General features: G+C 38.1%; 1 protein-coding gene across 4 annotated transcripts; it reads left to right on the top strand.

Moving 5' to 3' along the window:
* The first annotated feature begins 380 nt into the window (after positions 1-380).
* On the top strand, positions 381-22,245 carry KLF5 (Kruppel-like factor 5 (intestinal)). 4 transcript variants are annotated; one of them, XM_012642169.1, is made up of 5 exons: positions 4,733-4,849; positions 4,940-4,993; positions 7,298-8,171; positions 9,224-9,283; positions 20,410-20,588. In XM_012642169.1, the coding sequence occupies exons 1-5, from the start codon at positions 4,733-4,735 to the stop codon at positions 20,586-20,588; spliced, it is 1,284 nt and encodes a 427-aa protein (XP_012497623.1). The 4 variants fall into 4 exon arrangements, with proteins under 4 accessions (XP_012497624.1, XP_012497621.1, XP_012497623.1 ...); XM_012642168.1 differs by having other exon boundaries at positions 4,733-4,901; positions 4,962-4,993; XM_012642170.1 differs by lacking the exons at positions 4,733-4,849; positions 4,940-4,993 and adding an exon at positions 381-560 and having other exon boundaries at positions 20,410-22,245.
* The last annotated feature ends 2,126 nt before the right edge of the window (positions 22,246-24,371 follow it).

The following is a 24,371-nucleotide window of genomic DNA, read 5'->3' as shown; positions in this document are numbered from 1 at the left end:
TGTGTGTTTCCTAAAAAGAATATTACCTGTCATTTTCAAAGATTATTTACATTTTAGCCTTCCTCATACTTGTTGTGAAATTTTCCTTCCCAAAAGTTGTACAAGTTTACACAACCATCAACAGCGTATGGAAGTTAAGATACGAAAAACTGGCATCAGCCCTATTTTTACCCATTTCATTTATAAACCGACATCTAAAAGGGCATTTCCCTGTGACCCACGCTCAGTTCATTCAGCGTTCGCTGTGTGTGCCCCACAGCCTAGGACCATTCCTGCTTTTGTCATAACAGGAGCAGCAATTGGCTCAAAACACTGCTCATTGTGATACTGATGACGTGGTCCTCCTAAAGTTCTGAAAGATTGTTTGGTGTAACTGCTCCAGTTCATGATTTTTCTCTTAACCTTTCCTATCATGTTTAGAGACAGAGTCCAAATACTGTACAGTTTAAACTGCAGTATGCCTGGCCTATAACTTGGTTCAAGGCATTGGTATTTATGTCATTTTTTATCTGCTTATTATACTAACGAGGTGGAAAAAGCAATCCTAGACCCTCCAAAAGGTAAAACTCTACTGTTTTTTGTATATTACTGGAGTTTTAAAATCAGGGTAGATAAATTACACTATATTTAGAAATAAGTGCACAATGGGAGTTTTATGAAATATTTTATGAAGAACAAATTTAAAGCCAAACTTAAATATAAAATTTAATTTCTTAAGAACTGGGGGTAGGAGATGGTACAAAAAAGGAATATTAGGTTTTTTCTTATCAAGACATTTTAATTTGTACAAAAAAGAAGCGTATAGTCCTATTTAGATTGCGTATTTTTTCATCACAAAAGCAATGAACAGGGCATCTTCTCTCCTATCTCTTATTCTTTGGAGTCAAAATAGTTTGAATTCTGACAAATCTGAACTGAAAGGTCTATTTATTGTGTTATTTCCTCAACGTCTTTTTTCTGCTGTGTGGCTTCAAGTAGTTGTCCTTAATGAAAAAATAAAAAGATTAAAGATGTGAAATGTTTTAGAGGATAATAATTATGTTTTATGTTTTCTCTGATACAGGGTCTAACAGTGGGTAGACAATTGGTGAATTATCAAAAAGTCACTTTTAATTAGTCTTACCTTACAGAATAGCATAACAAATTACTTGTGTTTATTCTTGTGCTTTTTCTGTGGCCCAATATCACTTGGTAATTTATTTCAGAAATTTTACAGAAATGGAATCTTCTATAAATATTTTCCCAATCTAGGTGTATACAATTTTGTTGGCTGTGATACTCTAGATCCCTTAATTTCCAGCTCTTCCTGACGTTTTTGCCAAACAACCGAACATAGATATTTCTTCTGCCGTGTCTTCATGTGAACATTGCACTTGTGATAGCTTCATATTTCCCTCATCTCATCATTCGGAAGCTATTTATCTATTTTTTTCCACTGCCTTCTTCAGCCCCCCCTCCCCCATCACTGAATGCCTGTTCAGCCCCCGCACATTCAGCCGTATTTATTCCCGTAAAGATAGTGACACTTATGGTTTATTCTAAGACTAAATCTGTGTTGCCCAGTGACTAAGGACTTAAGCATGCACACTGCTTCTGTGCTTACCCTCCTACCTAACTTGACTACTCAACATTTTTATTTCTTTCCCTCAGAATGCCCTGTTTTGGCACAGTTCAGTTAACACACCACTGCCAGGCCACTAATTGATTTCTGAAACCTGACATTTGTTTTTTGTTTTCTCCTATCTTCCCTAATGGTACAGCACTACTAAGCAGGAAGGAATGCAAAGAACTAGAAAGTTCAAAGTAATTGAGGGTCTGTCCATTCATCCTGCCTGGCTTCATGCCAACGTAGAACCTGGAACATTTGAAAAATATTTATCAAGTTTTAACCCTTTTTGCTAAGTTGATGAAACAGGTTTGCAGCTGTAGCATTTGTGTTAAGAGTAACAGCAAGGAAGCTTGGTTGAACATGTTCTTTCTATGTTCAGAATCGCATGGCAAATGTCTCTGAAAAGGATTACTTTCCAATTTCCGTACTATTGTACAGTACTCAGCTAGTTATTTTCTGTGAGATTGCAGAGCTGGGCATTTCAGAGAATCCATTACCTAAAAGTGGCAGCCCTATTTCATGAATCTTTATGCTGGAAATGAAATTTAAGTAAATGCTATTGTATTTGAGCAAAAAATAATATATTCAGTTTTTTAATGGTAAATGCATTAGCTATGCCAACCCAACCATAGCTAGGATCAAGTTTATATTCATTAAGAAAAGTAGAAATATGAAAAAAATTTTAAAAACTATAAAAATATTAAAAATTTATCAAGTAGTTGTGTGGGTTTTTTTTGTTTTGTTTGTAATGGGAAGGCATTTGTAAATGAAAATATGTTAAAAACTGGTGTGAAATTGTAGAAGCATTTCCAGTAAAATAAATGGATTTTATTGCAGTGAAAACTTAGGTTGAAATAACAGGCCACTGATACTCCGGTAAAAAGACAAAAAGAAAGGTCTAGATATAGGTTTAAAAGCATATTAAAATACAGATAGATACTAAGCTGTATTAAATCTAAATTAGATTTAGCTAAAAGTTTAAAGAGTACAAAAGTTCTCTTAAGAATTATCTATATCACAGTCAGGTTTGATGTTATCAGCATTAAGTAAAAATCTTTTTAAAGTTCAAATTTTTAAAAAATTACATTAAATCCCAGTTCTATAACCTGTTTCTAAGCTAATTAATTACACGATTAAGTTTAATATTACAGAAAAGCAGGATAGCCTTTTAAAGATGAAGGTGGATAGCATGGGATTGTTTGGTTAGAAAAAAATTTGCAAAACCACTTACTAAATAATACTTTAGTAACATGAAAGTAGTCATCAACTATTCTCTGAAAGCAGCGATCACAGCTATAAAAATGAATCATGTATTAACAGGAAAGGAAGGAAAAGGAGAAAAACGTAGTTTATAGCCTAATTTTATCTTGTCTAATAATAAATACACCTAATACTTTATGTGCATATTAATTTTTTATCTACACATTGAAAATGAGATCCACACCTTTGATAGATATACTCTTTGAAGTGAATGTTTTTTCTAAGAACTCTTTTTTCAAAAGCTGTTTTACTGTGAAGTGATGAGTAGGCTGTTGTATATGTAAAACCGTCTAATAGTATAGTGTGCTGTCAACATATACACATATGTAGTAATATTGCAGGCATTTTTATTGCAGTTTATTGTTCCAGCTTCCCAATAAGCCAGATAAAATCATGTACAAGAACATTAAGGATTAAGGGAAGTGGTTTCCTTAGGTGCGTGCTGGCAAAAATTCACCCTCCCATTATAATAACATAGTAAATGGACAGTAATATATTTGGCTATTACTTTCCTACAAATTTGGATTCTCAGTTTCCAGAGCTGCTGCGTGTCTAATGTTTGTGGGTTCTTTGGTTGTCTTTTCGTAGGAAAAGGTGTCACGGTGTTAGGTAAATGTGCTATGTTTCTGTTTTGTAAATATTAAAGTCCACTTTTTTAAACATACAGTGCTAGCAAAAATAAGTCAAAGATGTAATGTCTATTTAAATACACATTTGAGCTAGTCGTGCTTAAATTAGATCCCATGCTTCGGCTAGAATCAACATGGTCTAAATCTTAAAACCTTCGAAATTTATATGGCCCATCCCCCTACTCTCCACACCCGGACAGGAGAAGGTAGAAACGTGTGTGAAAACTTCTACCTACTTAAATACTGAAGGGAAAAAAAGCCAGGCTTTTATGCAAGGACCTTAAGCCTTTTTTTCACGACATTCCGAATTTGATTTGCTAAATAGATACATTCACTGCTAAAGATTCATAGATACCAAGAGCTGTTTTAAATTTGTTTATCACACCGCCCCTAGTTTTGCGCTAAAGAAAAGTACATTTTGTATATTTAAAAGTACACACTCATTAAAGTCGCTAAAAATCTTAGCGCCCCCACCTAGCTGCCTTCTCGGTTTCAGCTTTTGAGTTTCAGGTCCTTGCACAACACCTAAGACGTGCAATACTCTTTTTCTCCCTAATCCTGGCAGCTACAGTCCGCAGAGATCTCCCTCCGCGTCTCCACCCTAATTCCCCCTCTTCCTAGATTCCACCCGCTCCTCTCCTTCCTCCGCCTCCGGCTCCGCCAGCCCAATCTGTCAGAGAAGTTGTGTACAAACTGCGCGGCCGCCCTGCGCGCGAAGCTCGTGGCCCGAGAGGGGTGCGGTCGGCCCGGCGGAGGCGGGGCCCCGGGGGAGCTTCTCCCTTCTCATAGGCTAGCCGCTTCGGCCCCGCCAGCCTCGGGGCCTCGGGATTCGCGGTGGCACTGCCAGTCAGGCCGGCAGGCCCCGCCCACCCGGAGTTGGGTGAAATAGAGGCGGGCGTCAAGTGTCAGTAGTCGCGGGGCAGGTACGCGCGCTCGCAGCTCGCTCGCGGAGGTCGGTAGTGGCGGGAGCGGGCTTCGGCGAGTGTGAGAGCGCGGCGGGGCGGGGTGGGAGAAAGTGGCCGCCCAGAGGACATTGGCATTTACGCGCGGCGGAGCGGAAGAGTTTTGCTTTTCGTGCGCGCCTTCGAAAACTGTGCCTGGTGTTGGCTGAGGCGTCCGTCCGGAGCCTCCCCTCCTCCGCCCGCGGCCCCGCGCAGAGCTCGCCGGCCAAGCCAGCGTGGGCGAGGTGGGAAGTGCGCTCGACCCGCGCCCGGAGCCGCGCCCCCGAGTGCCCATGGCTACGCGGGTGCTGACCATGAGCGCCCGCCTGGGACCTGTGCCCCAGCCGCCGGCCCCGCAGGACGAGCCTGTGTTCGCGCAGCTCAAGCCGGTGCTGGGCGCCGCGAACCCGGCCCGCGATGCGGCGCTCTTTCCCGGCGAGGAGTTGAAGCATCCGCACCACCACCCGCAGACGCAGCCCGCGCCTCCGCAGCCCCCGCAGCCGGCCCCGCCGCCCGCCGTCGGCCCGCGGCTGCCCGCGGAGGATCTGGTCCAGGTAGGAAGAGCCGCTCCCCTTCCTCCGCCTCCCTCCCGGGCTCGGGCGTGTCCCGCCGCTGCGACGCGCGGGCGACAGAGGCCGCTCCAGGCTGGGGCGTGCGTCGGGGCGCACCGGGAGCCGGTGCTGGGTGGGCAGCCGCGCCCTGTCCCCCCAGCCTGGGCACCGCATTCCGCAGAGAGCAGATGGGGGGACGCGGGAGGGAAGGGTAGGGTCCGAGATGGCTCCTGCCAGGCGGGACGCCTGGGAGGTTAAAGAGGGAACTGGGCGCTCGCGCGCACCTTAGTTGTTTTCCTTACATTTGGGGGATGAAACCTTGTACCTCACGCTCAATTTTACTAAATTACGCCTTTGCCTTTACTCCTCCCTCCCAATGCCATGCTGTGGCCTTGGAGGTTCCTCCTCCCCAGCCGTCTCGGCTTAAATAGAAACGCAAATTGGGGTTCTAGGAAGAGGTCCCCCAGGGCTTCATGCCTCATGGCTCAACCTGCTTTAGGAGCGATCGTGGGGGCAGCGTTTGGGAAACAAGAGTTAGAAAAGCTAAGGTTGTATTGGAGCGGTTTTTTTTCCTTAAAAAGAAAGAAAGAAAAAAACCCAAGGGTGTTGTTTTCTTCTTCGTGTTCGCGTAAATTTCCTCCCGGAGCCGCGCTGAAAGCTGGCAGTTGGCTTTTACACTTGCCCAGCAGCCGAATTAGAGCAACCGCCTGTTTCTTTCGCCCACGCAGGGAGTCATATAGCCCAGAAAAAACTTCCCGGGACTTTTAGCCTGTCCCAAGGAAAAAAAAAAATTGGAAACATACCCACATGCTAACAGCTGGAAGAGCTAAAATCAGAAACCACTAACCGCCACGGGAGCGCAGTGCACGAAAAGGGTTTAGTTCGGTTTATTTCAAGACGCTTCGCTTAGTAGCCCTTTGGTATATTGTGTGTTTGTTACCTGGCGCCTACTGCGCGGGCTCTCGCCAGTGTCGCCGTGCTGGGCGAGGGCAGTGGCGTTTGTCAGAGATGTGACTCACATGACTCGAGCGTTAATTTTTATTTTTAAATCGTGTCTATCCGGGAAACCCCGTCCTCATCCACACCGAGTGATCTGAGGTCCGAGATGATACGCTTTTGAAATTAAATAGTAGCAACAAATGACTGTCTTGTTCACCGATTAAGGTGCCACCGTTAGTAGTTCTATGAGCCATTCTATTTAATCGGGTTTCTTTTTTCTTTTGAAATTTCCTTTTGAAGATTAAAACATTTAGCTTAAGTTATTAGGAGAGATGATAGCTATAAAAAAGTCAAGTCGATACAAGCTGGATTATGTCCTAAAAAAAAAAAATCACCATTTGAAGACTATTTGGTTATTTCACTTTGTCAGTTTTCTGCTTAGGAGACACCAAGAAGATAAAGGATGACTGAGCTTTTTACAGAGTAAGGGGGAATGTAGCATTGGCCCTCTGAAGAGGACACGATAAATGTTTTGCTGATGACTGTGCTAGCGATACAGCAGCCTCTCCCCACCCACGGGCTCCTTAGCACCACTCTACCAAGGGAGTGATTTTCCCCTAGGTAATTAAAGATCTGTTTTAGATAGGGATGTGAATAGGAACATTTCATTATCATATTAACCAATTACAGAATCTGCTGATTAAAATCAACATTTAGCTCAAATGTTGGATGTGAAATTGTTTTGTTTCAGTGGATACTATGTTTTGCTCAAAACATTGTATTTAAGTTTCCATTGAACTATAAACAAGAAGAGACCCTGAAATAGGCAAGGAATATTTTATATTAGATATTTTGGAAGTATCTAGCCAAACAGCAGCAGCAACAAAAAACTTGGTGATATTTTTAAAGGTTGCGTATTTTTTTAAATTGCATTTTTTAATATTTATGATGTGAACCAAATTGAGGTAGTTTGGCAGTATTTCAAAACCTACTTTAATTGTAAACTGTATGATGGCACAGGGAATCCTGCTTGTAGGGGGGTGATACTGTGTTACTGTATCAGAAAGGATTATGTTTTCTAGGTGCTTCCTTTTTCCTTGATTTGCCTCTTTCACTTTTTGTCTGGGGGTGATTAGGGGAGCAGTTTTACCAAAAACGTGTTATACAGAGTTTCATAAGGTTTTGGTCAACTGATTATTGCCCAATTGACAAAACTAAACCTGCTATGTTTATAAGCAACACTTAGGAGCTTGCCCTAGTACTTGACACAGGGATTTTTGGGGGAATGTTTAGTAAGCGCCGATTGTTTGTCCTTGCTGAGACGATGAATCAGGTGTATTATGCATGTTTATGTCTCTTCTTTTTTAGACGAGATGTGAAATGGAGAAGTATCTGACACCTCAGCTTCCTCCAGTTTCTATAATTCCAGAGCATAAAAAGTATAGACGAGACAGTGCCTCAGTCGTAGACCAGTTCTTCACTGACAGTGAAGGGTTACCTTACAGTATCAACATGAACGTCTTCCTCCCTGACATCACTCACCTGAGAACTGGCCTCTACAAATCCCAGAGACCATGCGTAACACACATCAAGACAGAGCCTGTTACCATTTTCAGCCACCAGAGTGAAACGACTGCCCCTCCTCCGGCCCCGACCCAAGCCCTCCCTGAGTTCACCAGTATATTCAGCTCACACCAGACCGCAGCTCCAGAGGTGAACAATATTTTCATCAAACAAGAACTTCCTACACCAGATCTTCATCTTTCTGTCCCTCCCCAGCAGGGCCACCTGTACCAGCTCCTGAATACACCGGATCTAGATATGCCCAGTTCTACAAACCAGACAGCAGTAATGGACACTCTCAATGTTTCTATGTCAGCTGCCATGGCAGGCCTTAACACACACACCTCTGCTGTTCCGCAGACTGCGATGAAACAATTCCAGGGCATGCCCCCTTGCACATACACAATGCCAAGTCAGTTTCTTCCACAACAGGCCACTTACTTTCCCCCGTCACCACCAAGCTCAGAGCCTGGAAGTCCCGATAGACAAGCAGAGATCCTTCAGAATTTAACCCCACCTCCATCCTATGCTGCTACAATTGCTTCTAAACTGGCAATTCACAATCCAAATTTACCTGCCACCCTGCCAGTTAATTCTCAAAACATCCAACCTGTCAGATACAATAGAAGGAGCAACCCTGATTTGGAGAAACGACGCATCCACTACTGCGATTACCCTGGTATGTGTTCTTGCCTGGTTCAGACATCATGTAGTGTTTGTGTATGTGCGCCTGCCTGTCTGAATCTCAGGCTTTAGATTTACATAAGAAAGTTGTACTTGACAGTAAAAAAAATTACCTACTTTGTTTTTTCCATATTCCGTCTCTGTGCTTTACCCCGGTATGTAAACCAGTTAGTTATGTATTAAAAACATGGCCAGAATATTCTGGGGAAAGTTGCCTTGGATGTTTTTCTCTTTAATATTAAATAAGATTTGAATTTCTAATACATGTATCATTCAGAGTTATGCCAGAGCTGCTTTAAGATAGCAGTCTAATAAAATTGCAGTTTTTAATTCTAAATTAAGCTCCCTGGGAAGAGATTAAGTAGGGTAGAGGAAAATAAGGTTTGGCAATGAAGTGGAGGTTGTAGGTAGCTAGCCTAGCATTAGGTATGAAACTGTGTACAGGTTAGATGTAAGGATAGTTCTAATAGCCTATGAGCATATGCTCATTCTCGAATGAGAAACATGGCCCAAAATATAAATTGATGACAGTATATGGAATATATCTACAAGTTGCTGGCGAAAGCAGTTTATGATTAATACAGGGTAAAATTTATTGACTGTGGTACATGATATGGCATGACAGGCTAAATGAAAAAACAAGAAATGTGGAAGTACAGAAAATTACAGTCATCTTGGATAATGGCTTTGCATTGTCAGCTCTAGAGCCATTAAAAATTTTTAAAAAAATATATACTATAGTAGCTCTTAAATCACTGAAGTAAAGCACCTACTGGAATATAAACACAAATACTCCATTTATAGCTTGGCTTGATTATCTGTGTGCTTGCCTATTGAAGTGATACATAAAACAAATCACTTCATGCCTTTAATAAGGTAATGGGGGAGGGCCTTTTAAAACTTTTAAACTGAAGCTTCAAATAATCTCGTCTAGCATGAGAGATTTCTTTTTTAAAGCCAGATTTTAAACACTGAATCATCAAATGTAAAGATTTCAAAAGGATCTCTAAAATGACAAGCTGTTCTTCCTTTCCTCCTTTATTTTAGGCTGCACAAAAGTTTATACAAAGTCTTCTCACTTAAAAGCTCACCTGAGGACTCATACTGGTATGTAATTTTCTTGTTAATTCTGTGAGTTGTGTAAATAGTGTAAGTGGTATTCATCCTTTTAAAAGCCAGCACGTGTTTGATCTCTTCTTTCTCTGTCAACTTTTATTTTTTTAATGGCCTACCTTTTCAGCACTGGCTTGGCTCAAAATTCAGTTCCATGAGAAAGTCTGGTTCCAGGAAGGCTGAGGATGTTCCTTCTCTAAGGCCTTGCCTTGTCACCTTACATAGAATTAATTACCCCAAAATGTAAACAATGATGTTTACTAATGGATTTTAAAAACTTTTAATGGCACTGCTATTCTTGTCTTGAAGGAAAAAATATAACTCATTTTCTCCCTCCATAGCAAATCATTTTGCTTCAAGAAAGCCCTACTAAATGCTGAAGATGTTCGCATTTAGCGTGTACAGCATAATTGCTTAGTAGTACATTATCTTTAGGTTCACCTTTTGCTTAAATTATCTGTGGTTAGTATGTTTCTGTGCTTAATGAAAGGTAGGGGCTGAAATTGCAGAGTATTAAAATTGGGTGGTCAAAAATGGGGTTACAGTTTAAAAGTTATTCTACACCCTACCCCAGCCCACAGTTGAGATGTTAGACTTCATCTTTATTCTAGCTTATATCTCATTCTTGTTTAAATGTGCTTTTGAGGTTAGCCCCTTTAATTTTTATAAGTATTTGTTGTGTTAAACCTACAGCAATCACTTTTAAGGGCTCTTTAATTTTAAAACTTTATATCGGAACCCATTTTAAGAGGAAACTAGTTGGCATACTTTAAGGGCCCCCAAATATTTTCAAATGTATAGGTGGTTATTTTTTGTGATTTTCTTAAGAACAGCCCTAAAGGAAAGAACTTATATAAAGCGACTGTGTTTTTTTCTCTATAAAGACAGCCTTACCTAAAGTTCAAAGAATAAGTTTGCTAATAAAAGCAATGACCTAGCAAAATGTATTATTCCATCATTGCTATGGAAACCAAAGTATTCAACAGTTCCTTTGAATGGGTTGTTGGATTAGTGTGAGGACTTGAATCTCCCCAGGCTAGATGTTACTATGGAAATTGAGTTTTGATAAATGAAGTAGTTATCTCTAAATGCTGCATTAAAAAGTAAAAGCCTTTGAACAAAGGTCAGTGCTGAGATAGAGCCCTGAGAGGAATATGGTGTCAGACATTTTGTATGCATGTTAGGAAGTATTGCTTGATATCCCAGTGATAAACACTGCTTATTAAAATCGGAATAGTGTTGGCAACAGTGTGGTAGATTCCGGGGCTTTTTGAGAAACTGGTTTTAAAGAAAAGACATCTCATGTATTTATCTCTGAAATGAATGGGTTGTTTTGGCGTGAGGTTTTTAGATTGAGACAAATTAATTATATAAGAGGAAAGATCCTACATAAGCAGCCCAAGGTAGAAGAAACTGTTATAGTTAAACACCCACAGAAGAATTAAGCATGTAATAAAAACTTCAAGTCTAAAGTTTTCAAAATACAAATGACAAGCGCCAAGAAAATATTCCATATAGAACTACTAAAATAACCTTTTACAGAATATAAGTGGGAATAATTTAGAAACATTTGAACGTTGTTTTTCTCTCTTTTGGAAGTCCTTGAAACGAGAGATAGGAAGGAGGGAACACATTTTCATGGGGTTAAAGTCTCCTAATAAAAGAGTACAATTGCATATAACGATGTAATCAACTGCTTATTGCAGGGGTGTAATCAAACCATATCTAAATAGCCTTTCAACCCCTGTCAGAGTTTAGTGCCCTGAATGCTTCTACCTGTGATTTAGGAACTTGACCTGCTGGCAAAGAAATTTAATAGTGGGTTGTCTGAACAATGCTGTACTAATAAAAACAAACTAAAAAGAGGACCAGGTCTAGGGTGAGTCCTAGGCATCGTCTTTTTTTTTTTTTTTTTTTTTTACCTGATCATAGACATCGTGGCCTTCAACATCTAATAAGTGAGACCACGTAATCCAGTTTAATAAAGTTTTGTTTGATAGTCTTTCAAATGCCTTGGGGAGGGTTTGTAGCAGACTTGTTCATCTGGCTAAACCTGTTCTTGGGTAATCATAGAGCACTGGGGTTGTTTTCTCCTCATTTCTAGTTTCTAGACAATGCCTTTTAAAATTACCTGTGCTCTCTCATCGCATCCTCCCCACCCTGCCTGTTGTTTTAACTGAATGTATCTGAAGCCAGCAAAGGCTTGTGGTTTTTTTGTTTTTGTTTTTCCTTGTCCTTTTAAGGCCCAGGTAGATGAAACGGTTTCTCTAAATCACTTTTCTCATTTAGTAGTGTTTTTTGTTTCCTTTCTGTCTCCCTCCCACTTGGACAATTTATTAGGGGACTTTAAAAACTACATGGCAGTGTTGATCTGGTAGTTGATGACATAAAATAAATTGCGCTTTAAATGATTGCCATTTTGCAGGCAGAATGTGAAGCATCCTAGCATTTCTTTGGAAAATTGTAATTGCTTTAAAATGTCAAGTTACCTTATGTTTTAAAAATAGTTTAAGCAACTAAAACAACCTACATCTGAGTTTAATTACTTATTCTGGATTTTTAGATTGTAAATGCTTCTTTAACATAGGTTGCAAATTGAACCTAAGCATATAGTCTTTCCAAAATAGGGCTTTTAAAAAAAATCTAGGATGAAAGAGTAGATGATATATTAGCTTCTTAAACTAGAACTGTCACAGCACTCAAGTGTTCTAAGCTCATACACTTAGATCTTTTTATTAGAAAATCATATATAAATAATACAAAGTCCTGTCTTCTTTGTATAATTAGACAAAAATACCTGAAACATAATTTGCTTCTATTCCAGGGCATAATTATATTTTATTTGTATCTGTGCATACATAAGGTAGCATACTTAGGCCTATAGAGGCACCCCTTATGTAGGTGTGTGGGTGTTTGCCTGTGTTAGTAATACGTGCATGTATGCATATTTATCATGCCTCTGATTAGAAATAATTATTATGGCTGCTTCTAGGCAACAATATCAATGAGTGGTATATTTCCAAATCAAAATATTTAGACTTTTAACCGCATTTAAATGAACACTTTGCTGAAATTTATATGCCTTATGATGTATGCAGGGAGCTATACCCATTGCCATGATTCTAAAGTTTCTCCCAAGCAAGACTCTTTTTTTAGAAAAAAGAGTCACATATCGTTTCGTGCATATAAGTCAACATGACTGATGAAATATCAGCTGAAACCAGCATTATAGTTTTTATCCTCATATGCTTTACTTTCTTTTCTTTAATTTTGTTAGTTTCCAAGTTAGCACAGGTTCGGGGCCAGAAGTTAAAATCAGTAGGAAAAAATAAGGACTCTCTTCAAAGAATAATTTGCAAGAAATGTAAAAGCTCCTTACCAAAGGAAAAGTAAACAGTGAACTCAGTGTAGATGTTTGAAGTCGTACATTTAACCTTAGAGAGACTATGCTAAAGCCAGTGGGAAATCAGGACACGGTAACATTTTTAGATCATTTTTCAGTCCCAGCTCTCTGAAACAGGGCAGAAGATTAGCAGTTGTACAGAGAAAGTCTTTGAGCAACACACACACTTGGCTCAAGTGCGCCTCAGACCGAGACTCCATGCATTGGCTATTGTGTGTGCACTAAATGATCCCAAAACGGCTTACCACAGGTTGACAAAGGAAAAGGACAATTTGAAACACGCCCGCAAAAGAAAATGGAAACATTATACAAATAACAGGAACACAAACTGGACTCTAAGTAAAGCACCACATTCAAGATTCCTGTTTAAGAAAGAATTTTACCTTAAGTGTCGAGATTTTTAGCCCAAGCTTAGTTGTAAAGGGGGGTAAATTTCCATGTTCTGCCTTACTTGCTTATGCACATACTTTATTTCCTCATCACATTTATAATTAAGATGTTATATATACTTTACAATACGTAATTCCTATTTGAGATTTGCTGCTAAGATACTGATTTTTAGTTTCAGTTTAGGTTCTAAAAAACCTTAGGTATAAATTGTCCTGTCTAGTTCTTGGCTCCAGCATCATCATCCATTGAATATACTAGGTGTAGGTTTTGATTTAAAAATATTGATAATGTTGACAATAAAGATATTCTCATTGCAGACACTTCTTCACCAAAAGAAACGTTCAAAATATTCTGGACACGTTATTCCTTTTTTTGTGAAACTATAGAAAAGGAGTGAAAGGCTTTTAAAAAAAACTGAACAGGAAGGATTTCACTTGGGGCCTTAATGGAAATGGATGGAGATCATACAATTTGAATCTAGAGATAGGCCAATATTGGTTAAACGTGTAACCTAATTTATTGGTAGAGGTAACATAGGGAAACATGTTTTGCAGAATGAGATTTTTTGAGTCTACACTTGAAAACGATGCAGCAAAAAGTATCACATTTAGCCTTTAGTGTTAAATATACTAGTTAAACATTCCTTAAATTATTTTCAATATTTTATTTTCATTTGCAGCTTTGAAATTTATTTTCTGTATTGACAATTTCAGGCTTTGTTTAAAAAAAAAAAGTGGCTTAAGAGACTTGCTGGTTCAGACCCCAGGAAAAGTATTTATGAGCATGAAAGCTTAGAAACAATTTCTTTTTAATGACTCACTGGGAAGATTAAACTTTGCTTCTAGGACTTGTTCTTTCATCTGAAAAACATTTACATAGGAAATTGATTAAACATTGCTGTGAGATGATAAAGCTTATCAAAGGTTAAGAAGCATAATTTGATTCAGCAAATATTTTTGACTGATTTTGTGGAGAATCTAAAGACGAATAATCTCTTCTGGCCCTTTATTGTTCTTAAACTAGTGGGAGATGTTGGTTAATTTAAGTCGATTAAATAAAATTGCCGAAGTTGAGATAGAAACAACTAGCCGTGAAGGTAGAGAGCAATGTTTTTAAAAAGTAAAAATTTAATCACCCAAGAATTTGGCTTTGGCAGATATTTTTAGTTCTATAGAATGTAGTACCTGTTTATTTGATGACCTGCATCTTCTTTGGTGAAAGATTGGAAAGAAAGTAATGCCCCTTTTCACACAAAAGTATCTCCAGGGCAGCATTCCTCTTTGGTCAACCTGTATCATTTATATTCAAGGATCTTTAACAACTGTGATTAAGATGAGCCTACAACTTTAGAAGTGCACAGTAGGTAACTTTCACTTAAAAACATCAACACAAAAGAATAAATTTCTTTTTGGCTACTTTATAAAAAGACAAAGCTTTATGAGCTGAGAGGAAACCTACTAGTCAGGATAACCATGTTAAGTGCAAATGAAAGGAAAGGGCATCTAGTATTCATTCAGTGCTAGAAAAATGAAAATACAGGATTTTTCTGTTTTGGTTAAAAAAAAAGGAAAGGCAAAATATTTCATTGACTATTTTTTTTTAAGTCAGTTTGGGCTTTTATTACAAGAAAATGAATCGGAGTGTCCTCTTTTTGTCAGGAGACTCAAGAATTGCTACTTTATTTCATTAACCCTGTTCATGACAGGAGATATTCTTCATTATGTTTGTCGAGAACCCTGAGGAGAAGTAGCAGTAGTTTAGGAGCCCAGAGATGCATTCATTCTTCTAGGATATGGACTGAAAGGGTCACTGTTGACAGCATTTCCCGTGCAGCCCTTCTCTGGGTTCAACAGATCGGTCCTCTCTGGCCCCCTGGGAAAGTCCCCTCTCTGCCTTTGGCCGTTTCCTAGGGGCTCTAGAACTTCTTGGTTTTCCTGAAGCCGCCCAGTCCAATTCTGTAAAAGAATCTTTGTTTAAATAGACTTTATCCTTGTACAACTCCAGGATGGACAGTAACTGATGCTGATTTTTTTCTCCTGAAGAGGCTCAAGATATAATTCTCACCTAAATGCATATTATCAGATTATCCTCCATGGTCCCAGGCAGGGTAGAGCCAGGCAAAGCCCTGCTGCAGATGAGGGCCATAGAAAAATAGAGACAAGCCGACAGCTTCACACAAAAACCTCTTAACACCTTCCCTCTTTTTCATTAATGAGCATAACCCTGTTGTTTCAAAGATGCTTTAGGAAAAGTGGCATCACAGCAGGAATAGAAGACATTGTTTGCCCTTAACGAACTTTAAAAGCCAGTTAAGGAGGCAAAATACAGCTATTTGAAACTTTCATAAGCAATAGATGTACAAGTGCAAATCAATAGTTTAAATTTAAGCGATGGGGATACACAGAAATGGAATAATCTCTCATGGTCTGTTCAGAGGTTTTCTGGAAGAAGTGAGGTGAGTCAGATTTTAAAGAAAGTGATAAACACGAATTGATGAACATAAGAAGGGGGAATTTCTTAATACGTATCCTTTCAATATGTCAGTTTCCTCAAAGTGGGCACATTACTGATGGGTGCTATATCTAGTAAATATTTTGAAAATTCTAATAATTCTAATCTTTGAAATTGGCCATTCTTCTGTTTCAGGTGTAGGAGATCTGCTACAATGATTACAGTGAGCCTTTTTTGAGCCGGGTGGGTGGTAAATGGAGACAGAGTCTCTGTCTCCCTAGACTGGAGTGCAGTGATTCTCTCATAGCTCACTGTAACCTCATATTCTTGGGTTCAAGTGAGCCTCCTAAGTAGCTGGGACTACAGGTGTACACCACCATGCCTGGCAGATTTTTTACATTTTTTTTGTAGAGAACAGGGTCTCACTGTTGCCCAGGCTGATCTCAAACTCTTGGCCTCAAGAAATCCTCCTACAGTGCTGGGATTATAGGCGTGAGCCACCGTGCCTGGCCAACAATGAGCTTTAATAAAAAAGATTATTCAAATGGAAAATTACTGGCATGGGTATATAAAAATATGAATTAATGAGCTAAAATCATCCCACATTATCTGTTTTCTTGGGTATCTAAATAATATTTTCCTATGAATTTCTTCAATCAGTATTTCTTGCATTTCTCCTTTTGATTTGTGGAAGCAAATCTAATATTGAGCCTATTGCAGAGACTCTAAATTCCATAAATCTCTAATGATGGGAAAAATCTAATTATTCAATTGCATGAAAATATTTTCCTCTTGAAATAAGAGCTCATTTTGAGCTTCAAGGACTCTTAAGTTCTAAGAATCTAGGTACTAACTATTGAAATAATTTATTCTACTTTAAAGGTTTGTGTTTAGGTTTTCAGAAAAGGATATAGATTTTAAGTTCTTCATCATTTCTCAGTCTTTTGGCTAAGATCGAAGTATAGATTTGAAGTTCTTTGAGGCCAGAAAACAAGTCTTATTTGTATTTTGCAAGGCATTTAGTACAGGTTACACCCTCTTCAAACACACAGGCTTTAATTATGATGGTTTTTAGCTTTTATTTTTATCAGACATTGATTGGATTGTCTTAGTCACCAGAAAGGAAACAGATGTGCAAATTTGCGGTAATAAGCTCAAAAGTTACCTAAAATAACTAGTCTAAGAGAAATATTTCCATTTGTGATTTTTTTTGTGTGTGAGAAGAATATGTGCAGAACATTTTAGGAAAAGGCCTTGGTATGAGTCTGTTGAATATGTTCAGCAGAGCAGAGAAAGTTCCCATTCCATTGTGGTAGGTTCAGAAGTCATTTTTTATCTGTTCATCAGAGGAGAAAAAATAATTTTTTAGTTTGTCGCTAACGATTTTTTGAATACTTTACAAACATGTTCCACCAACCGACTGAAATTCACTTAGTCCAGGGGAAAGGAACCATCATGGGGATTGCCAATACCAGCAATGGAACTGTTTTCAGGACCCCTCAGGTCCCACAGAGGGCTGGCTCTGCCAGGCGATGTCCTCTGCTTCAGATGGCCTAGGGTTTGAGGCCTCCTGTGAGTCCACGAAGCAATTCCTTAACTGACCTTCACAAGTGGCTTTAGGATCTGTAAATAAATTTGAGCAGTATGTATGTGTTCCTTAAATCATTCAGAGAGAGTGTATTACTGTTTGCTAATGGAAGATTTAAGTGGGACATAAGGAAAAGTGGCAGGCCAGCATTCTTAATCTGGAGCTCATCATTTTGCTTTCAACTCATGGGGCTGTTGTGAGGATTAAGTAAGATAATGAGAAGTACCAATCTCTGGAGTGTGCACACAGTGGATGTTTGTGCCTGCTCTCTCTTGCTTTTACTGGTACATATTTCTGCTTAACATTTTTGTAAAATATGTTAATGGCTTTATCAGTATGGGTAGTATGTATGTTTAACTTGAACCTTTTTTTTCCCAATGATTAGGGATTCCTGACAAAATATTCCTGTAAATTTAAAATAGAATGAGAAAACGCATACTTGACTTGAGATAAAGTTGAAGCTTGTTTTCCATGCTGTACAAACTTGTCAGTTTTTTCTTTTTGCCTTTGGAAAGTTTCACATTAACAGCATGAGAACTTAAAAAATACAGTTGATGTTGAAAGAGCTTAACTAAATATTTTAAATTGGTGGTATTGGACGGAGATTCTGTAAAAATCCAATTAAACTTTTGAAAGCTCTATCCTGTTGAAATATAGCTTAAAGGAAGTCAGTTTGGTTTCCCAGAAGTACTGTGCATAGTGTTTCTGGCTGAGGAAGAAAGGCCTGAGTCTGCTGTTTGGCCAGAAATTGGGTACCAGCTTCCTCTACGATGTTTTACTTGAACAGTGTTGACACTTGAACAAATCCCATAGAAACTGCCCCAACAGGGAAATAGTCGTCCTTACTTTTATAGTAAGACTTGGCCTCGGTAGCTAGTGTTCCAGACACTGGTAGTATTCTTGGCTGAATAATCTATAGATGTGCATAAATTGAAAGCAAAACCCCAAATGTTTTAGGAACTTTAATGGCTACCGTATTTCAACCAATCAGTAAAGTAAACTTTTAAAAATATTGGTGCAGTTTATTGCTTCTTAGCCAATAAAAATAGTGAACAAAAAGAGTCTAGTGTCCCTTGTTTCTTAAATAAACTCTGAAAATTCAGTTCTCCTGCTATTTAATTATTAAATTCAAAAGACTAGAATGCTTTCTTTTTAAATTGGGGCACTTTAGGAACTCTTTTCCTTGCCTCATAAATGAGAAATAACGTTCTCTTTCCATTAAATGACAGTATTTAACCAATATGTTTGTTTCCGTGATTTATTTTTCACAAGGAACAAAAACAAACACTTCAGTGCAAAATTATTTTTTTTTGTTTGAGTTACATCTACAAATTCTATGCCTACATTTACTACTGGTATTAAAATATTTCTATGTGTCAAACAGATTTACGTGATTATAAGTGAGAAGAGATTTATTTTTTATATTAAGGTTTGAGTGTATTGGATTAAATTTCTAGTTAGATTTATTATGAGGGAAAAATACTTCTAGAATTGAAATGTGCATTTTTAAAATGGATTGATAGGAACCAAAAAAGGAATTTTAAAAAAAGATGTGTGTTTTAGATCAGAGCTTGAAGGGAGGACAGAGGAAAGGTGGCTTAGAGGTGCATAGCAGGGGAGATGAAGGTGAAGTCTCATGAGAAATAATTTGGACCAATTTCATAGGGTATGTTTTGGCACTTTCTTCTTTGTCCCTATAGGATTTTTCTAAGAGTCAGAGTGGTTATCAAGACAGCAAAAATATATTAACCACAAGCTATAGAAATCTCAGCTGATGAGGACAATGTCTTTTAAAATTTAGACTTAGTTGGGTAATCCTACAACTTCCTGAATGTGATACGGCTAAATTAGGCAGAAAGGTGGTTGAGATTCATCGATACTAAATAACAAGCATTCAAAGCAACACTGAGGTGTTCTTCCTTTTCAGAAGAAAACATTTTTTAAAGGAATTTGGGAATTTAAAAAGTATCCATATAAAACTGAGCAGTAAGCCAACGGAACTTTAACATGTAAATTTATCTTACAAACTCTCATTTAAAAACAACCCACTAAAATTCATAGAAGATTATAACAAAATGAAGCATAAATATAGGAACTACTAGTTAATGCTCACTGAAAGATTAAGTTTTAGGATTTATTTAGGGGAATACACATCTCAACTAGGATTGATCCTAAAACAGTGAGTTAAGATTGCATTATAAATATTTAGTAGTTTTAAAAGTTAAACAGCTAACAAACTTTGGAGAGCATTAAGAATAATACACATTACAGGGTAGGAGGGGCTCAAACACCAATTCTCTATTCAAGGGAAGAGAACTGTGAAGGAATAGAATAGGCAGATTGAATGATTTCTGGCTTTTTAGAAACATGTATTACACATGTACTCTACATGAGGCCAGGCATTTTTGTTTTGTCCACCGTTACATCCCAAGCATGTAGGATAATCTTGGCTTATAATAGACACTTGACAAATTGTTTATAGAATGAATTTTGGTAATCCTTTTGAGTACAACACTTGACAAAGAAAAATTAAATGTACATATCAGCAAATGTTACAGTTGTTAACACTGTTTCACCGTCTGTTTACTAATATGAAGTTATCAGTACCAAACTATTTTTCGAACTTTGTTTTGCTTCAATCTGAAAAGGGTGTGAGTGTGTGTGCTAGTGTGAATCTCAAAGAGCCAGTGCCCTCATAGTCCGTTTTGGAGGCCATGTGTTCAAGTGAATTGGTTTATGAGCTGTGAACTTAAGTCTGGCTAATGTAGAAACATCTAGGACCAGTTTCTGGTAAAGCAATTGTGATACATGAAATTCATTGTATGGGTGATTTGAGCGGCTCTGGAAATTTTTCCTCCCTCACTCATAGTCATTAGTCCTATAATAATTTAATTTGGGTGTGTTGACATAGAAACTATTTGCACAATAATGATAAAACTGCCCAAGCTCATCTAGTGATTTCATGGATTTGTACGTGTAGGAGTACATAAAAATATGGGCACTGATTCATTTTGCATTTGTCTACAATTTGCCTGAAATGGCTATTCAGTCCTTCAAAGGGTACACAAAATGCTTTTTTCCTTATTTAACTAGAGGCTCTCTGCGATGACTCTTCACTGGCTGACTTTGAGGGGATTTCATATGTATGTAGTTTGTAATTGAATTCACGAGCTTTCCTTCCTTTGCTTGGAAAAAAAATGGTTACCAAAAATTGTTACGTACGGTGGTGCTATCTAGGATGTGGGTCTTGCGAGCCGACCACCTCATCTCGTGTGTTCCCTGTCGCAGGCGAGAAGCCGTACAAGTGCACCTGGGAGGGCTGCGACTGGAGGTTCGCGCGCTCGGACGAGCTGACGCGCCACTACCGGAAGCACACGGGCGCCAAGCCGTTCCAGTGCGGGGTGTGCAACCGCAGCTTCTCGCGCTCCGACCACCTGGCCCTGCACATGAAGAGGCACCAGAACTGAGCGCCCGCCCGCTCCCACCCTCCGCAGGCCGCCGGGCATCCTTTTAAACGATACACTCCGCTGTTGATATAAAAAAAGAAAAAATAAACAAAAAACTGGAAATGTATATTTTGTATATTTGAGAAAACAGGGAATACATTGTATTAATACCAAAGTGTTTGGTCATTTTAAGAATCTGGAATGCTTGCTGTAATGTACATGGCTTTACTCAAGCAGATTTCATCTCATGACAGGCAGTCACATCTCAACGTGGGTAAGGGGTGGGGGTGGAGGGGTGTGTGTGCAGTGTTTTCACCTAGGCACCATCATTTAATGTGACAGTGTTTAGCAAACAAATGGGTTGGCAGGCACCTGGGAGAAGGATGGATTGTATGTCAAGATTTTACTTGACGTCAGGTAGTTTTTTTCAATACTGGGTAATTCCTTAGAGGTACGAAGTATACCTGGCAATTCACAAATAGCCATTGAACAAATGTGTTTTTCTTTTCTTTTCTTTTTTTTTTAAAATATATGAGTTGCCTATATTCGCTATTCAAAATTGTGTAAATATGCAAATCAGTATAGGTTTATTGCAGGTTTTTTTAGGATTCTTTTGGGAAAAATCATAATTCTTTTGAAAATAACCATGAATACATTTACAGTTGGAATTTGTGGCAAGATACCTCTCGACGTTACCAAATTCATTTCTTTGGGGGAAGGAATCATAATCATTCAAATGAACTTTAAAAAGCAAATTTCATGCACTGATTTAAAATAGGATTGTTTATTTTAAATATGAAACAAGACGTTTTATATGAATTGTAAAGTGAAGAGCTTAAAGACAGTTACGATATCCAAAAGTTAAACCTCTACCAATAAGCTAAACACAGTATCATTTTTAAAAAGAAGGACTTATGATGTAGTTTTCACATATGGCAATGTTCAACTTATGATGCAGTTTTCATGTACGGAAACGTTGATTTATGATGCAGTTTTCATATATCAAGATATTTGCTTGTGCAGTACTGTTGGTTAAATGACAATTTATGTGGATTTTGCATGTAATATACAGTGAGACACAGTAATTTTATCTAAATTACAGTGCGGTTTAGTTAATCTACTGTTAATACTGACTCAGTGTCTGCCTTTTAAGTATAAATGATATGTTGAAAACTTAAGGAAGCAAGTGCTACATATATGCAATATAAAATAGTAATGTGATGCTGATGCTGTTAACCAAAGGGCAGAATAAATAAGCAAAATGCCAAAAGGGGTCTTAATTGAAATGAAAATTTAATTTTGTTTTTAAAATATTGTTTATCTTTATTTATTTTGTGGTAATATAGTAAGTTTTTTTAGAAAACAATTTTCATAACTTGATAAATTATAGTTTTGTTTGTTAGAAAAGTTGCTCTTAAAAACGTGTAAATAGACGACAAATGGTGTAAATAATTTTGTAAGAGGCTTCAAGATGTTTATACGTGGAAACATACCTACATAAAAAGCATAAATCAGTTGCTGTTTTGCTTCTTTTTCCCTCTTATTTTTGTATTGTGGTCATTTCCTATGCAAATAATGGAGCAAACAGCTGTATAGTTGTAGAATTTTTTGAGAGAATGAGATGTTTATATATTAACGACAAATTTTTTTTTTGGAAAATAAAAAGTGCCTAAAAGATTTATGTTGTGCCTTTCTTCTTTACCTACAATAGCAAGAACAAGTAGCACATTCCATTCCCCAAACTAGTTTATTTAAAAGGGTCTGATCAGGGCAGTTAATGAAAAACCAATTCCCAGGCATTCTTAGAAGAGCCACATGGAACCAATACCTACATTTAAGACATGAGAGATACTTATTTTTAAAATATAATTAGTAGTATTATAAAGGGAGGCATAATTTATGAATACTTATTTTTCTGGCCACTACATACATACTGCATTAATCCTTCAACATCTTTAGTTGAAAACACTGTAGAGTTAACTTGCATGTGCTGGTTCATAGATTTTTATTACCTGGGGCAAACAAGAATTGAGTTTTAACATTTTTCCCCCCCTTTTTATAACAAAAAGATCGTTAAAAGTTGATTTTATCCAGTAGCAACAAGCACACCTAGATCTTGGTTTCTAATACCATTCTCCAATAAAAGGAACTGAGGCCCCTTAGAGAAATGACTGATTCTAGGACTGGGGTGAGGAATGTAGACGATAGTCCTGGCACATCTTACAGTCCCAGAAAGTAAGGAAGCAATTAAAAAACAACCTACAATGAAGGGAGTGTATGACAGCAACAAAATAAAGTAGGATTGGATTGTAACCCAAAGTGTAAAGTGTCCCTCTGTGTCCCTTGTGATACAGGAAATGATTGAATAAACAGAAGAGACAAATCTGTGCAGAATAATTGCAAATAATTTTTATAGAAATTCCACCCTCAAAGGTAGAACATAACTGTCCACTCCTTTAGTGTGGATTGCACATAGTGACTTCCAAAGAGTACTGTATGCAGAGGAGGGAGGAAGGGTAACTTTACAGTGGAGAAACCTGTGGCCACCACCTCTGCCAGGTGATCAAGGTCCACATCGACAGTGATAAGTCTTGCTGATAGGTGATGAAATGGAACTTTGCTTTTGCGGTTTTCCTGCTCAAAACGCATAATACCAGTGTAATAATGAGAAACATGTCAGACAAACGACAATTCAGGTATATTCTACGGAGTACCTGAGCAGTACTCCTGAAACTGTCGAGGTCATCAAACACAAAGTCTGACAAACTGTCAAAGCCAAGAGGAGTAGGAGACACGACAAAAAGAAAGAATGTGTTAGGCTGGATGGGATCCTGGAGCAACAGAAAAAGGACTTGAGGGGAAAAACTGAGGAAATAGGAATAGAGTATAGAATTTTGTTAATGTGTCGATATTGGTTCATTAATTGTGACAAATGAATCATGTTAATGTAATCTGTAAATAATAGGGGAATCTTGGGTAGGGTAACAGGAATTCTATTATCTTTACGGTAAAATCTGTAAATCTAAAACTACAGAATAAAAGTTTTTTAAAAAGTTAAGAAAAATCAATATCACTATGACATATTTTCACAATACATGGCAGGGGTGGAGGAGGGGTCATGATGTTCTCAAAGCTAAACTGAAAATCGCAGTTATGTAATTTGGCATCATAAGTTCATTCAGCCTCACTCATTATTTTACCTCACTCTTCCCAGTCATTCAAGTAATATCTAGCTCCAGAATACTGCACAGTTCGTTCGTTTGCCAGAACTTCTTATTCTTTCACGGGGGAAAAACATTGCAATTTCTTTGGCTTAAATTTATTTCTATAAATAGAAATAAAGTGAGGCTATAGGCTTTTTGAAGCGACAACAACTCTGTATGTCTAGAAACATGAATTAGAGATGTGTTGATATTCAGATGTAATTGATGACTGTATGAATTCAGTTTTCTTGTGAATACAAACCTCCACTCCCCTTTGCTTCCCAGCACTTAATTGTATTCAGCTTCTTAACACTTAAATACTGTTCGATGCCAGATTACGGGACATAGCTGTTCCCAGTTCTCTTTTTCTCTCTCAACTATCCTTTCCCCCTTTTTGTAGGCTGCCCCTTGTCCTCTCTTGCCGGCTACCTGTTCAAATGCTTGTCTGCCAAAGCTCAGTTCAGACCTGTTGGCCACATTGATTGGAACCTCTTTTGTATTTAAAGACATTATGACACTCTAGCATCTGAATTATTTTTCCAATTTTTTTTGGAAATCATGTAAGTTTTTCTTCCTCAGATTGTCAACTCCTTGGAAGAAA

This window comes from Propithecus coquereli, unplaced genomic scaffold (genome assembly GCF_000956105.1).
Source record: "Propithecus coquereli isolate 6110/MARCELLA unplaced genomic scaffold, Pcoq_1.0 Scaffold176, whole genome shotgun sequence".
In the NCBI taxonomy this organism is placed as follows: Eukaryota; Metazoa; Chordata; class Mammalia; order Primates; family Indriidae; genus Propithecus; species Propithecus coquereli.
Note: the sequence above shows the minus strand (reverse complement) of the source record. Positions and strands in the feature narration are given on the sequence as shown.